The sequence below is a fragment of the Phasianus colchicus genome, chromosome 1, assembly GCF_987193195.1.
Source record: "Phasianus colchicus chromosome 1, bPhaCol1.hap1.1, whole genome shotgun sequence".
Lineage (NCBI taxonomy): Eukaryota > Metazoa > Chordata > Aves > Galliformes > Phasianidae > Phasianus > Phasianus colchicus.
In genome coordinates, this window is record NC_143436.1 from 131,993,714 (window position 1) to 132,008,744 (window position 15,031).

The 15,031-nt window shown below is 38.2% G+C and overlaps 1 protein-coding gene across 1 annotated transcript in view; it reads left to right on the forward strand.

Annotated features, from left to right (window-relative positions):
- The window catches only part of OCA2 (OCA2 melanosomal transmembrane protein), a 206,934-nt gene that overhangs the window by 86,722 nt on the left and 105,181 nt on the right, over positions 1–15,031 (forward strand). The window contains exons 18-20 of the mRNA XM_090126753.1: positions 6,937–7,064; positions 11,783–11,842; positions 12,409–12,513. Coding sequence (XP_089982879.1) covers positions 6,937–7,064; positions 11,783–11,842; positions 12,409–12,513 — 293 coding nt within the window. The remainder of the gene's footprint in view (positions 1–6,936; positions 7,065–11,782; positions 11,843–12,408; positions 12,514–15,031) is intronic.

Sequence of the window (15,031 nt, forward strand, 5' to 3'; positions counted from 1 at the left end):
AGCATCTAGCTATTCCTAGCTATGTAAGAACTGGTAACAGAATGTACTAAGCCACCCAATTATGCAAAAATAAGCAAAACAAAAATCAGGTATGTCTTCTATTTTTTAGTTTTGGATATATTTTGCACCATCTTTTGTATCACTTTATACTGATAGGATAGTTAATTATTTTTCTTTGCTTCTGTCCATTGTCAGAGATTTGGCTGCCATCCACAAAAATGCATTTTTTTTGCTGCAATTACTCATTCTGTGCCCTCTTGTCTGTGTAATTTTTTTCTCATATTATTTTCCATTAAGAGTCCACGTATGTGAAGCTATGTCACTGCTTTTCATTACTAATGTTTGGGTTTTTTGACCTTGTAATGTTAAACAGAACAATAAATTGTAGAATCTGATGAGAGTACTCAGCCTATTGTAGCAAGATATCTTTGAGCTATAATTTTAGGTACTTCTCTTTGGAAGATCTTTCTCTCTTCCCTGAAGGTGTTCAAGGCCAGGTAGGATTGGGCTCTGGGCAATCTGATCTAGTATTTGATCTAGTGGTTGGCAACCCTGCCTGTGGCAGAGGGGTAGAAACTTGATGATGCTTGAGGTCCCTTCCAACACAAACCATTCTATGATTCTGTGATTTTAATTCATATTCAGGACTACAGGAAATATGTCTTTGATTTTGTTGTTTGATGCAAATATTTCTATATCTATGCATAATAGTATAATCAAACGTGTCCTTATACGTAACATCATATCTGCACTTTGGTGTATGAAGGACTAACTTAGCTTAATTTGTGAGGGTTTATGGAGGTAACTGTACTTCTGATTAAACTTATGGGACACATTGTTGGATTTAATTCCTCTTATATTCAATAATATGCCATGTAAGCCATGATTCAAAGGTTAGCACCAAAAGATATAGCTTGTTATGGATGTTGTAGGCATGAGGGGTCTCTGTTTTTCAAAATGGGAAAACAAAATGGGAAACACAGAATTGCTAAGATCAGAGAAAAAGTATACTCATTTTGCTCAACTGCAAAAGTCTAAAAAAATCTGTGTCCATCATTTTGTTACCAGGTAGGAGTATTACATTTTCATCTATCAGAAGCTGATTTTTAAAGATCTCTGCTCATTTCTCACCTATTCTGTATGTGATTTTGAACACTGTGTAGCCTGATTCTTCCTATCTGCTATTATGTCTCCTAACTCTTTTTGTTTTATCCTTTACTGCCACTGCAAAGATTGCTCTCTGCCCTCTGTAGCAGGCTGGTGCTTACCTGAAGACTTGCAATTTAGTCCTATCTTTGAGCTAAGCATCCCAGAGTCTTTAAATTTTTTTTCCTCAGAAACCAAGTTTTCAGATTGTCTATCATATTTCTTTGCCCTGAATTTTCTGATGGTTAAGCATAATGCATCTTCCCTGGGTTTACTGGGGATTAAGAGAGCAGAGGCTGCTTTCTGTGTTACTTGTCTTCCATGCAGGACTGTTAAGTATCCAGGTGCTTCCCATCCTGGAGCTGTGCTGTTACACCTAGTCCTGCCTAAATGTAGAATCCTGCACCTGTCTAACCTGAACAGCACTCTGTTTTGCCCAGGCCAGCACTGAGGTGGCACGGTGTTATTCTGGCTTCAGTTTTCATTGCAAATATCTCAAGAACCACTTGAATTTCCAGAAGCGTGAATTATAAATGCGCTCTCAGTATTCATATAGAAAGACATTATTTCAAATTCTGCACACGTAAAGGGAACATACAGTACCTGCAAGTTCACATTGTTAGGAGGAAACTTATTATACGTTTCAGCTGCTACTGGGCCAGATGGAATTACTTTTACTAAGGAATACAGATTTTTCTTAATGAGCATTTGAAAGGCCTGCAGATTACACAGTATTTTCTTCCTTTCATTTATTTCCCTTTCACCTACCTTCTTCCCACATATTCTGTACTTCTATTTGATAATATTAGATTGTTTTGTATTTTCTAGTTCTTATGCTTGATTATTTCAAAATAGGATTTTTATTTTTATTTAGCAAGATTGCAATTGCATTCTTCTCATCATGAGTTATTTACTGTTCCAAATGTGATTTTCCCTACTGGGTAAAGTGAATGAGAAAAGAAAAGCACTCAAGCTATTTCTGCTGTACCATTTTTCTGGTTTCTGACAGAAGACACAAGAATGTTTTCTAGGAAGAATGCATTATGATTTTTCAAGGTGCATTTTACAATAAAATATCATTTTATTTTTCCTAAAATAAACAGTCGCTGTCTTTAGCAGGTGCTGTGTCAGTGCAGAAATGGAATTTAGATTCAGTTTCTCACTGCATTATATTTCCAGAACACCAATTGTTGTGAAACAGAGGCACTGAAAGACAGTAAAAGAAGTAGTTTGTGGAACTATAAATGGGCTGTGCTTTCATTGTAGTAATGAGAAGTTATTCTTTTTAAAATTCACTCTTTCTCTTCTACCTGGCTCTCTCTTGTGGCCCAGTAAGTTAAAAAATAAAGGAACAGTCATGCCAGTCTGTAATGCATCCTGGTACTTTCAGTTCTTTGAAAATGGAGGAATCTTTCAAATTGAATCCAGAGCAAACACAGAGACACTCAAACGTATATAACAATGATATTCTTTGCTATCTTGAACATACTTAAAAGAATATTACTTAAAAAAGCTTCTGGACACCAGTCCACTTTGAGAGGCAGATTGCCACATAATGTCTGTACAGGCTCCGTAGCTCACTTTGACAAACAGTTTGACAGAGAGAAGTCAATCAAGTAGTTACAGCCTGCACTGACAACTGTGGCCTTCAGGTATTGGAAGATGTTATTCTTGTCCAGGTGCAAGGATGCTTGAAGTCAAACCATGTCATAAATGGAGATCTTACAGAAAATCCTCCAAAACTCCTTGAGAGACTCCATCCTTCCTCTCTCCTCTTTGTTTCTGTACTGTCTTATTTCTCCCAGAGGATGGGTACCTATATCTCCTCTTTGCAGTTACTACAAAGATAGCAAATTCAGAAAAGCCTGTGCATGTAGACTGCAAAAAGCTATGTACAGCTCAAACTGGCAGCTGACATCTTTAATTCTCCAGATATCTCTGCTCGCTGGAGTACTTCAGGAAAAGACATGTTCCTTACCCATCTGTATTCCTCAGGAACAGGCTACTGTTCTCTCACTCTAAGCGGTGTGCATGGAGCTAATGCATATTGCTAAAGCCCATGGTGCAAGAAAATGCTGACTCTATCAATTCCTAGTGCATTTGTATTTCATTAGCTTTAATGAATAATTATCTCCATATAACATGTTCAAATTGAGATAGGAAGTTAGAAATAATGCCCATATTTCATCACAAATCGTTCCAGAACTACTGAGAAATTCCTGTTCTTTATTCCTTCACTCCCATTTACCTAATGCTGTCACTTATGTCTGTGCAAAATAGCAGTAAAATTCTGCTGCTGAGCTCCCAATCTGGACCTATTTCCTCTTGTAGTTTCCCTCTTACAGGAATTGCTGCCATCTATTCTTAAGGAAGATTTGGTCCTACTCTATTTTACTGGAATTTGGAGGACACCTAAGAGTTGAAATTAGCCAGTGCATGTCCATGCTGCTTTCTTTGTGTTTAGTGAAAAGAGCTATTTAATTTAAATGGACAGATTCATTTTACTCTGGGGTGAGGTAGAAAGTATCAATGACGATTGCAAAAAATGTAGTAGGTGTCAGGAATTTTGGTGGATGAGGGAAAGGCTCCGGATTTAGTCAATCTGGACTTTAATAAAGCCTTCAACTCTGTCTCCCACACTATTCTGGGGAAGCAGGCAGCCCAGTCTTGGACAGGTACACTCTTTGCTGGGTAAAGAACTGGGCTGAGCCCAGAGAGTGGTAGTAAATGGAGTTAAATCCATCTGGCAAACAGTTACTAGTGGTTTTTCCCAGGGAATCGCTGTCCCTGTTCAAGAACTGCATAGATGTGGCACCGAGGGATGTGGTTTAGTGGGCATAATTGGTGGTAAGTGGATGATTGGATTTGATGATCTTAGAAGTCTTTTCCAACCTTCATGGTTCTATGAATTGACAATTTCCTCCTCACTTTCTTTTGCTATTATGGAGACTCCTATTGTACTCCTGTCCCTGTGATTTGTAACTGATCCTGCAGTCTGCAAATGCCTTTGATATGAATGAGACTATTGAATACTTTTAAAAGTTTCCTGGAAGAACTTCTGTATGAACTTTGCCATTGCTACATTTAAGCTATATGCATACCCAGCACCAGGTGCACAAAAAATCTGCACCCATTATCAGTTTATGCCATGATCCAGCATTCAACTCGAGGAGTGCAGAGTATTGTCACTCTGAGGTCAGCCCTGGAGTCTGTTCTCAATGGGTGGTAGAAATACCAATTCTTCGCAGGAATATCTGGCATCTACTTAACAGAGCACAGCACACATACAGAGAAGAAAAAAAAAAAAAAGCAAGATTGTAAGATTGTGGGTACCTGAAGATACAGAAGGGAGTCTTCTGCACAAATGACTGCTAAGAAAAATGGCCTTTAATAGAAACAGGCAACTGCTCCAGATCTTTGCAGAAGTAGGAAGGCTGAGACAGTTATGACCCAGCTCTCCTCTCGTTTCCTAAAAAATAAAAGGACACCTGACAAAGCAACTCACCAGCTTTTGTAAAGAGAAAGACTCAATGAAGTGCAAAATATATACATCTTTTATTCCAGTGCAAACATCCAGCTTTCCTCTTGATACAGCTGAACCAGACCTTTTCTACTACTTGACATCCTTCTGCCTGCAAGTGATATAGGGTGGACTGATCCTGTCTGTGCCACATTTCATAACCAGTAGGGCAAAAGTTTGGTTTTGGAGCCTGCCTGCCTTGAATGAAGGAAGGGCAAGTTGACATAACAGTTTCTTATGACACTTTTGAGAGGGACCAGATGGGTTTTCCCACCTGGTTCTCTCTTTTGTGGTGGCTTTAGCTCTCCTCCTCTCTTGCAGTGTAATGTTCATGCATGAGATACTTTTGATCAAGCACTAATTATATCACTGTGAGAAAGTAGGGACCAAACTTGCTCAGCTTGCTGCATGATAATGTTTCAGTTGTTGGTGATGAGCAAAGCTGGCTATGAGAACTTGGATTTTGGTTCCAATGGGGCACCAAGATCAGAATTTACTCACTTAGCATTTTGAAAAACAAATATATTAAAATTAACATTTACTTCATGAACAGGTAGAAACTTTGGTTTCTTTATTTCTTCTGAAATTTACATGAGGTTAAAATGGAATAGAGCTTGCTTTTGATTTTAAGCTCTTGGATGGTTTTGGATCTCTATTTCTTTAACCTAACAGAGGAACAATCCCGCTGTTCTTGAGGACTGCTGTAGACAGCTCACTTTATTCATCTATGTGCTATGTACCAGAGACCTATTCTCCCTAAGTCACACTTGAAATTTGATTTTAAGTTTGTGATTTAAAAGATTTTGACAGCAGCGGTTGTTATTCTTTCCTCCTTACTTTGTCTGCAGTTTTTTGAATTCATCACTTTTCAACAGTGACTATATGAAATAGCACCAGGTATCTGAAAGAGTCACAACAAAGGGAGAAATGATTGAAGAGGTGGGATGCTTTGTTTCCATGCCATTAAAAAGCCTCAAATTATGTATCTTGGTTTTACTCATTAAAGAAAAAAACTACTATTTAAGTTAAAGAAGAGGAAAAGAAAGGCAGAAAAAAAGATCATCATCCCAAGGAGAAAAAAAAAAAAAGGGAAGAACTTGTCTATTTCTTGTTTGAAGTCTCATTCTACTGTTCAAGATAAATGTTCAGGAGGAATGAAATAGCTCCAGAATGCATTTCAGCTGTGCAGAGAGAGAGTGAGTATTGCTAGGAGATTCGTGAATTGTGTTCTTTGTCTGATTGCACATTTCTTCTGCATTTTTTCTCAGTTACCAAAATGTGTCTTAACACGTGAGGATGTAGAGAGAGATCCTGTCTGGAGAGAGTCTCCTGTGCTGTTTAAAGCTGATCTCTCTGCTGCTTCAAAGAGTTTTTTACTTCCTGAGATTGTCTTCTACAGCATGTAGCCCTTGATTCTTCAATGTCCTGGGGCTGCAGCGAGCCTTTCAGAAGGCTGCAGAGCCTTTCCATCTATCTTTTAACTGGGCTGTATCAAATTAAGTGTGGTCAGCAGGTCAAGGGAGGTGATCCTGCCCCTCTACTCTGCACTGATGAGACCTTACCTGGAGTACCGCATCCAAATGTGGAGTCCTCAGTACAGGAAAGACACTGACCTAATAGAGCAAGTACAGAGGAGGGCCACAAAAATGATCCAAGGTTTAGAATGCCTCTTCTGAGATGACAGGCTGAGAGAGCTGGGGCTGTTCAGCCTGGAGAAGAAAAGGCTCCAAGGAGACCTGAGAGTGACTATCAGTATGTAAAGCTCTCATCTCATCAGTATGTAAAGCTTCTTAGAGCTCAGTGAGCTCTAAGAAGGAAGGGGACAGACTCTTTAGCTGGATCTGCTGTGACAGGACAAAGGGAAATGGTTTCAAACTAAAAAAGGGGAGATTTGGATTGCATTTGAGGAACAAGTTTTTTACAGGTAGCAATGGCAGAAACACCAGAACGGGTTGCCCAGATTTTTGGTGGGTACTCCATTTCTGGAGGCATTCAAGGTCAGGCTAGATGGAGCTCTGAGCAACCTGATTGAGTAGGTGTCTCTGTTCACTGCAGGTGATTTGAACCAGGTGACCTTCAATAGTCCCTTCCAACTCAAACAATTCTGTGATTCTATGATTATGTTTGAACTTCACCTGTTGCAGCACTAGAGACGAAAAAACCTTTAACTGAAAAATGCAATACTATAACTTTTACATTGCTGTAAATAGCAAGTGAATTGTGAAGCATTGTTCTCTCTTTTCCTGATGTTCTCTCTTTTGCCTATGCAGGCTGGATTGCCATTCTGGGAGCCATTTGGCTGCTAGTGCTAGCAGACATCCATGATTTTGAGATGATATTAAGCAGAGTGGAATGGGCAACCCTTCTTTTCTTTGCAGCATTATTTGTTCTCATGGAGGTAAGATTTTGTGATTTCTGAAGCCCGAGCAGTTAGAACCGACTTAAAATGTGAGTTATGAGAGCATATCTGTTGCAGAGCAGAAGCATCCTGCATATTCAGTCCCATAGGCACAGTGAAGATTGAATGCAGACAGAGTTGTATAGAGTGAAATGGTGGATGCTGGAAGCTGATTCTGAGTAATTTTCACTGTGTGCCTGGTCCCACTTTCGTTCTGCTGCATTTACTGTGTCCGTTCAATACAGTCATTTCCAATAACTTGATTTTTTGTTCCTGGTAGTCTGTGATCCCTGTGTTCAGATAGTTTATATATATGTGTCTGTTTACTCTGAAATTATTTAGACAAGCAACAGAAGAAATAAAAGAACACAAACCATAGTTGAAAACTGCTTCTAATACTGTCTGCTACATGCAGGCTATCAATTGGCTTGACAGATATAGGAGAATGGTTTGAAAGGGTAACATCACTGAATTTCAGTTTGCAATTGTAATTGAAAAAAATGTTCAGTACTCGAGATGTGTGGACATCTTACTGTGTAGTTTCTTTGTGTCTGATGGCTTGCTTTACCCAGGCACATTTTACCTGTTTACAATTTGGTGCTTTCGTATAGATTGAATGGATTTATTTTTACCTCAAGATACTTAGAGTATCTTTGTATGAATACTCACATTTACATGTCAATAAGGTGTCTGTACATTCCCTAGAACGCTTTGGATTTTTTAGTTGTTGCTTGTTCCATTTAGTGATGTTGTCAAGTTTTGCAAAGGTGGCTGATGAAACTCCGACCACTGGCACTGCCATAGGTAGTGAAATGTCTGTATAAGTAGTCTGGGAAAAGCCTGGAATGTAACATATGATGCCCTCATATACCCCTCAGTAATTGCAAAGAACCCAAGAATTTCTAAATTGGATCTATAAAAACAGGACGGAAAACAAAAACAAAACAAAAAACAACTAAATTTGAATTCAATACAAATAGTGAATAATTCAGCTAGCTCTAATTAATTCCAAACTGGAAGTCAAAATCTGGTAACCTCTGAGAAGATGAAAAGAAACACTGATTAACATTAAGAAGCTTGTTTGAGAGCTAGAAAGTCTACAGCTCATCAGGAAATGTTGATTTACAGCACATTTATTAGGACAGGCAATTCAGTTCGTTATGTTATCAGTCTGTCTGTTTTCTGGCTCTCATAGGGGGATTTTGCAGCCATTTTTACTTTGTTTTATTGCTGCTGTGACAGTGTATTAGTTACATTCCCTGATGTATTTATTGTTTTAGCTTGAATTGAACAGTTTTGATTTGAGTGCTGTGTGACTGTACAATAACAGTAAAGCACACAGGAACTTACTTGCCATTTGCTGTTAGACTTCAGATATGACTGTTATAATTCACTGAGCTTCACTCTTACGGTTTCTCAGATCACGAGTGAATAGTTTGCTAATGAAAAAATTCTTTTTCCTGGCTCTTTAGAGTAACAGCAATTTAAGGTCATGAAAGAAACTCTTACAGATAGTCAAGAAAAAAAAAAGTGGGAGATATTCATTTATATCCCACGAATGAATGAGAGAAATACTCAGAAAAATAAGAAAAATGGATGTATCATCCCTTATGCTTCAGATTAGCAGGAGCTGACACTCTTTGCCAAGGCATTTTTCTTTTCTTAAGATTAACTATGTCAAGAAAAGAAGTCAAAGTAAATATACGCAGTGAAGTATAGAGAATTGTTCCATGGTTCAGGCTCTCTGCACTTTTCAGTTCATATTCTTGGGAACCTTCATCTCAGATGTTTCCCACTCTCAAATTATTTCTTACTGCTAGAAATGTTTTCTTTACTATTAGAATGTACATTTAAAAACCAGTGTGGGACCTCGACTGCAATACGCTTTGGAAAATTTAACGAGCTTCCTAGACACAGGAGCTCTTGGAGGCTCTGCCTTTGGGTGCTTGTCAGTTCAGTCTGGTAGATGTTTTGCAATGAAAAAGATGTATATCCTTTGAATCTCTCTTGTTTTCAACTGTATCCTCAGGTAATTTGTTTTTACAACTGTCTTTTTAGTACTTGTTCACAACTGGCTGTTGCATATTATAACATCTTTCTGCTTCTTTCTGTGACATACATTCCTGTGCCTCTCAGGATACACTGTTTTGTTCAGTCAAAAATGGTCACATTACCTTCAGTCCCTTCAGGCAGAGTTTATTTACATCAGTCATCATGACATCCTCCCCATAAAAGTGATTCATGCAAATTTTTCTGTATAAACTTTGATCTAAAATGTTACCCGATGTTTTCTGCAGTAAGGCTCTAATTTTGAGCTGTCACTCGGGAACTCGTCTGCTGGAAGGCACCAATTAGTGCAGTAATATCTCTTCCTCTCAGAGTGCACAGGAAGATCCTGGAGACCCTGTGTGCAGTTTACATCCTTGGGAATCCGGTGGCAGGGTGCTAATTGCTGCCTTTCGGCTAGGTGCTCACAGGCAATTAGCCTGGATATTGTAGGCATCTTAAAGTTGGTTGTGTGATTAGTGCTGTCACATCTCTAATGTGATGGGCTACCTGCAGACTGACTGTTGCAGGAGCAATGTGCACATCCTTCCCTCGCTTCCCTCTTTCCTGAATATCTCTTTTGTAGTGCCATGTCTGGATTCCAAAAGAAATGTTGAGTTTTACTGAAAAGAAATATGTTGTGTTGATAGATAGTTAAATAATAAGGCAGCAGTGTTAACCAGATATAACTCTGAGCTCTGCTTACTGACAACTATGTGTTAAGAAGTTTGTTTTTAAGTCTGAACACAAAGCACTCAGAAAAAATATGACAGCTCATTTTTGTTATTTCTTTCGCATAGGTTTTAAAAATGACTTTGATAAACATTGAGTTAATGAGCTCGTATAGCAACCCCAATAGCATCAAATCAATGCCATAACTTAAGATTACAAAAAAGTGTTTGTTAAAAAACTTTATCCTGAAAAGTTAAAGGAATGAAAAAATATCATTATTTTTAATGTAAGGTGAATGCATATGTTATTAAAAGCCTTATCACTTATTTTCTCTATGCTGCGTGTTTAAATGTAGATGTAGTTTTTCCTGTGCAATGCATTGTTAAAAATTAATGCAACCTCTGTGCCAGCGTTGCTGGCTGCTCTCTAGCCTATGTTTCTCAATGGGAGAGTGCTCCCTCAGATCTTCTCAGTGAGTTGTCCTGAATTGTATGCATCAGAGCTTCCTTGCCTTTACCTCTACATCTCCACTCTCTTTGCAAGCTGAAAACTATCAACCTGCCCACTCTGCTCCTTCAGCAGATGGGTGCTGGTGCCCTGTGTTGCTGGTGGTACCCAGATAGTTGCACACTCCTGCCCAGCTGAGATACAGGTGCAGAAATTGCTGGTCTGGATGACAGCTCTGCTGTCATTCTGATGTTACTGTGCCTTACACCGCACCACTCGGTACCAGTTAGGGCCTTCATCCATCTCTGTCATGAGATTTGACAGCATGTGAGTTCAATGGTTTTTATTTATTTATTCATTTTTCCCAGTGACGACTCCGAAGGGCTCTGTCTGACTGCCTGTTGTGTCTGGCATCATGACATGTGAATGCTGACCTCTGCAGCTCTGCGTAGCAGTGCTCTCAGTCAGCAGAATGTCTCAGCTATCTGATTTTCTGTCGTGGCAGGAAAACAGAAAGCAAGTCAGCCACCTAGGTCCAGCCTGAATAAAAAATAATGTGATTTTCTTTCCTGAAAAACAGAAAGGTCAAGAGATAGATGTATCCCATTCAACCTGAAAATAGTGCTTCACTCTGCACACTTGTAAGAAAAATACAACCAAAGTGAATTAAGGGCTCTCTCTCGTGAGTTAAATTTTCCCTTTCACTTTGTTTTTTGAAGGAATAGATCATTCTCCTGCAGTGTAAGGATTCAGTTTGCATTCTCCTGTTTGCCCAACAAGAATCCAAAGCCATAGCTATCGAACTGGAGTATTTTCATGCATGATAGTAACCAGGGCTGCATGAGATATTATACAGGCATTCTGTGCAAATGGGAATTGCTCCCCCAGGGAGGACAGCATGCTGGAGCTGGCTATCCCCCGGACCAGTGGATTTAGGGACAGCCTCCTCAGGTTGTGTGCCATCACAAAGCTGCCTTTCCTGTCTCCTAAGTGCTGCTGTCTCTCTGCCAATTTCCATCCATCTAAGGTCTCTTGCGTCTCTTGCTTGGTTTCAGCAGATGGGTAACGCTGTTTTTTTTTTAACTGGTCTGATGCAGCTGTTTAATGGAAAAATATATTTTGCTTTCTCTTTTCACCTGAGTCTGAACACAAGATGCCTGATGCCATTGGACCTTTTAAACACAATACATTGCTGTCTATATTATGGTTACAACTATGTCCAAGGTTTTGGGACCACTGGATAAAAAATCAGTTATCCTCAGAAAGCATGTTCATTGAAGAATGTAATCTCAACACTTCAGCTGTTCTCTAATGCCTGTGCCCCATGCTCTTTAAGCAATCTCACTGCTCTTTCTGGTGCAACCCACTTCTACAAATACAGCTACAATTTCTGTCGTGTCTGTTCCTTTCTCAAACTGCAAAGTTGCTGTAAAAGCTACTTGAGATGAATGCCAACATCTTGTGAATGAAAATGACTTGTGTTTGCTTATGTTCATTGGAAAAATGTGTCCGCAGCAGATACCTCATCAGTTGGTGTCATTGTCTTTTTTTAGGCTTTGGCTCATCTGCATTTAATAGACTACATAGGAGAACAGACAGCTTTGCTAATAAAGGTATGTTTAAAATATTTACAGTAGTTTATTAGGTAAGGAAAATAGCTTTACTCCAATAGAATAATTCTGAAAAATATTTTCATTTTGAATTTTGTACTCCTGCGTCAGCAATATCTAGAAGGGATGTTGTACTTTGGGGTGTGTATGTCTGTGCACAGCTAGAAGAAATGTCACTATAAATGAAAAAGAAAAATCTTTTCTGCAGGTTAATGAACAACAACAAAAAAAATGCTGAGATGCAACCAAATGTAAACAGTGAAAGAGGAAAATTCACGGTTGTGCAGGTTTTTTTTTTTTTTTTTTTTTGTTTTTTTTTTTTTGTCTGAAAAAAGTATCAGAAATATCAGTCCTTTTATTTCTATTGGTCTTAATTTCCTTGTTAAAAGCTTAGTAATTGTGCTATTAAATGACAGGTTATTTTCTTTAAAATGCTTATCCTATCTCAGAGCCTGAAGGAATATTAGGTGTTGGTAAATTAAACTGTAACCACCTGTGTGATTGTGCCATTAGGGAAACGCAGCAATACTGATCTCGCAAAGTCATAAATTAACCTATTTTAATTCCAGGTGGTTCCTGAGGACCAGCGCTTGGCAGTGGCCATCATTTTAGTGCTCTGGGTATCTGCTTTGGCCTCGTCTGTGATTGACAATATCCCATTTACAGCTACAATGGTAAGAGTCCTTGCAGGTTTGATATTTCTTCCTCCTGGTGCTGAGAAGGAAGCTAAGTTTGCTGGTTATGATGTGCTATGTTGTAATTTTCTTTATTCTCTGGGATTTCATCATTATTACAAGCTCATTCATGCTGTTTAGGCATCTACCTCACCATTGCTACTAGCAGCTGTAGTTGGCTGTGGAACTGGTTCCACTGTTTGAGTTGTGTTTCTGCATTTTCTCTCCTCCCCTGCTATATAAACATACATATCTGAAAAGTAGAATTGTGTTTTTGATGGACACTTTCATTATCCATCTGCTTCTGTCAATGTTTTCCCTCTAACTGCCGCGTAGTTACGCTAATGTTTCCTAATACTTGAACCTTCTGTTACTAACTTATGTAATTAGTTCATTAAACAGCAAATCATATTAAACATAATAAGTTTTTCAGCAGCTGAGTCTTAACATCAGAAAAGTAGCAAGTCAGTATTGTAACAAATTAGGGCGTGATCAGATAGAATTATTCAATCAAGATCTCTGTTTAAAGTGGAGTAACTCCTTCATTATACCATAGGAATTATTAATTGTACACCACGTTCTGTGCCTGTTCTGTTCCATTGTCACTGTGTGTCCATGTACACACTTTGAGTCAAGGTTTAAGACACTTCATACAGGACACAGAACAGTTTGGATAAATTTGCAACTGCTCTGTAATTATTTGCTACTATGGTATTTTGGTTTTATTACTGTGTGTTTCCAGTGGAACTGTAACAACAGACTGCAAACAATAGGCGTGAAGAGGAACACTGGTTCAGGATGAGTCACCTCCAAGCAAACACTTAAGGACTATTAAGCATTAATGCAAAAATCTTAGCTTAAAAGGTTCTGCCTCATCTCCAGCTAGTCTGTGAAAGTTGGTTTGGAGTAATGAAAAGGACGAAACAGCTGCATGCACAGAGACCAACATGACTTTTATGTATTCTGAAAGGAAAGAAAAGAAACTTCTTTTAAAGAGAGTATGGGTATACTAAAAATTCCTAAATGGTAGAAACCAGATTAGTTTATTATTTGAAGCCTCTCATCCCTGTACATCTTACCTCACCTTTTCAGTGCAACAGTGCAAAATTGGTGGATTATTCTTTGCTCTGGACAAGAGTAAACATGGCACAACATCACTATCAAAAGTGTCAGTACAGTATGGAATTTGTGTATAGAGGCAGTTAAACTGGATTCTCTGCGAAGATCTCAGAACTGAACAAGAATTTTAATCTACAGAGGATGCTTTAGAAAGCATTACTTGAAACAGTGCACTGAGTTGCTGAAGTGAATTAGGTCATTATAAATTGTTTACTCTTACTGTTCCTGTCTTGGTAAAACTATGTATTAAACTAAAATAAACATTGAATCTACACAACGACAAAACATTTTTCAGAGCATATCCCCTTTTTTTGTTTCACATACCATGTCATGAATGCAAAAGTCACAAACTGCCCCCCAGAAAGATGAAGAGATTGGAATTTAGTTGCTCTACTGTAATCCCAAGATTTTTACATTCCTTTCAAGCACTGGATAGTGAAAATACAGCTTTCTAATTAAGCATATTTGAATGATTGTTTATTACACTTAATTGCATAAACATGCCTAGCAATTGTGATAGCTGTCCACACATTATAGAAAAATCAATCTTCTTCTTTTTTTTTTTTTTAATATGAATAAATTCTACTGTAGCAAATTTTGAGTTAGTCATAGCCCTTGTGGGAAACTGTATGAATTCTGTATGCAAAGAACTGTGTTGCAGTGACAAATTTAATATATATAAATATATCTGGAAGCTGCATTAAGCAACCCACAACATGTTCTGTGCATAAAAAATTAATAAACCAAAACCTTATCTGCCAAGTCTTCAGCATTTTAATTCTAGAATGGCAAGGTTGTTTTTTTTTTTCTTTCCATATTGTATGTCTAGCCTTTGTCTGAATAACAAATGTGATGAATCATGTACTGATGCTCTATGTGTCATTCTATTAACCCTCTGATTTTTTTTTCCTTTTTGAAAAGGCTAAACTCGCAGTGACATTCCTTAACAAGAAGATTCATTCATTTTTAAAGTCTGTATTTTCCTAGTATTGTCATTTAAATAGCCACAGATTTCTGCCCTTAGAATGTTAGGTGATGTGATTTAATTACCAACACGCTCTTTAATTTAATTGACATGTTTTATCAGCTGCATATGCTGGAGCCATCTGTTTATATTTTTATTTTATTACCAGAACTAAAAATATAGCCGTAGTAAATCCTTCTCTTAGCTGAGCTTAAATACTGTTTCCTCAATACAATGTAACGAGCAATTTCAATTAATCACCTGGCTGCAAGGTGACTTGGTCACTGATAGGTCTTTGTTAGAAAGCAGGTAATTTTGGGACAACTACTTGTTACCTCTAAAGTATCTGAATCTTTTCATTTGCACTGCTGAAAATTTCATCAGACTCTCATATACTTAGTGCCTTTTATTTTTGGATCTTCTTTCCTTCTGCCC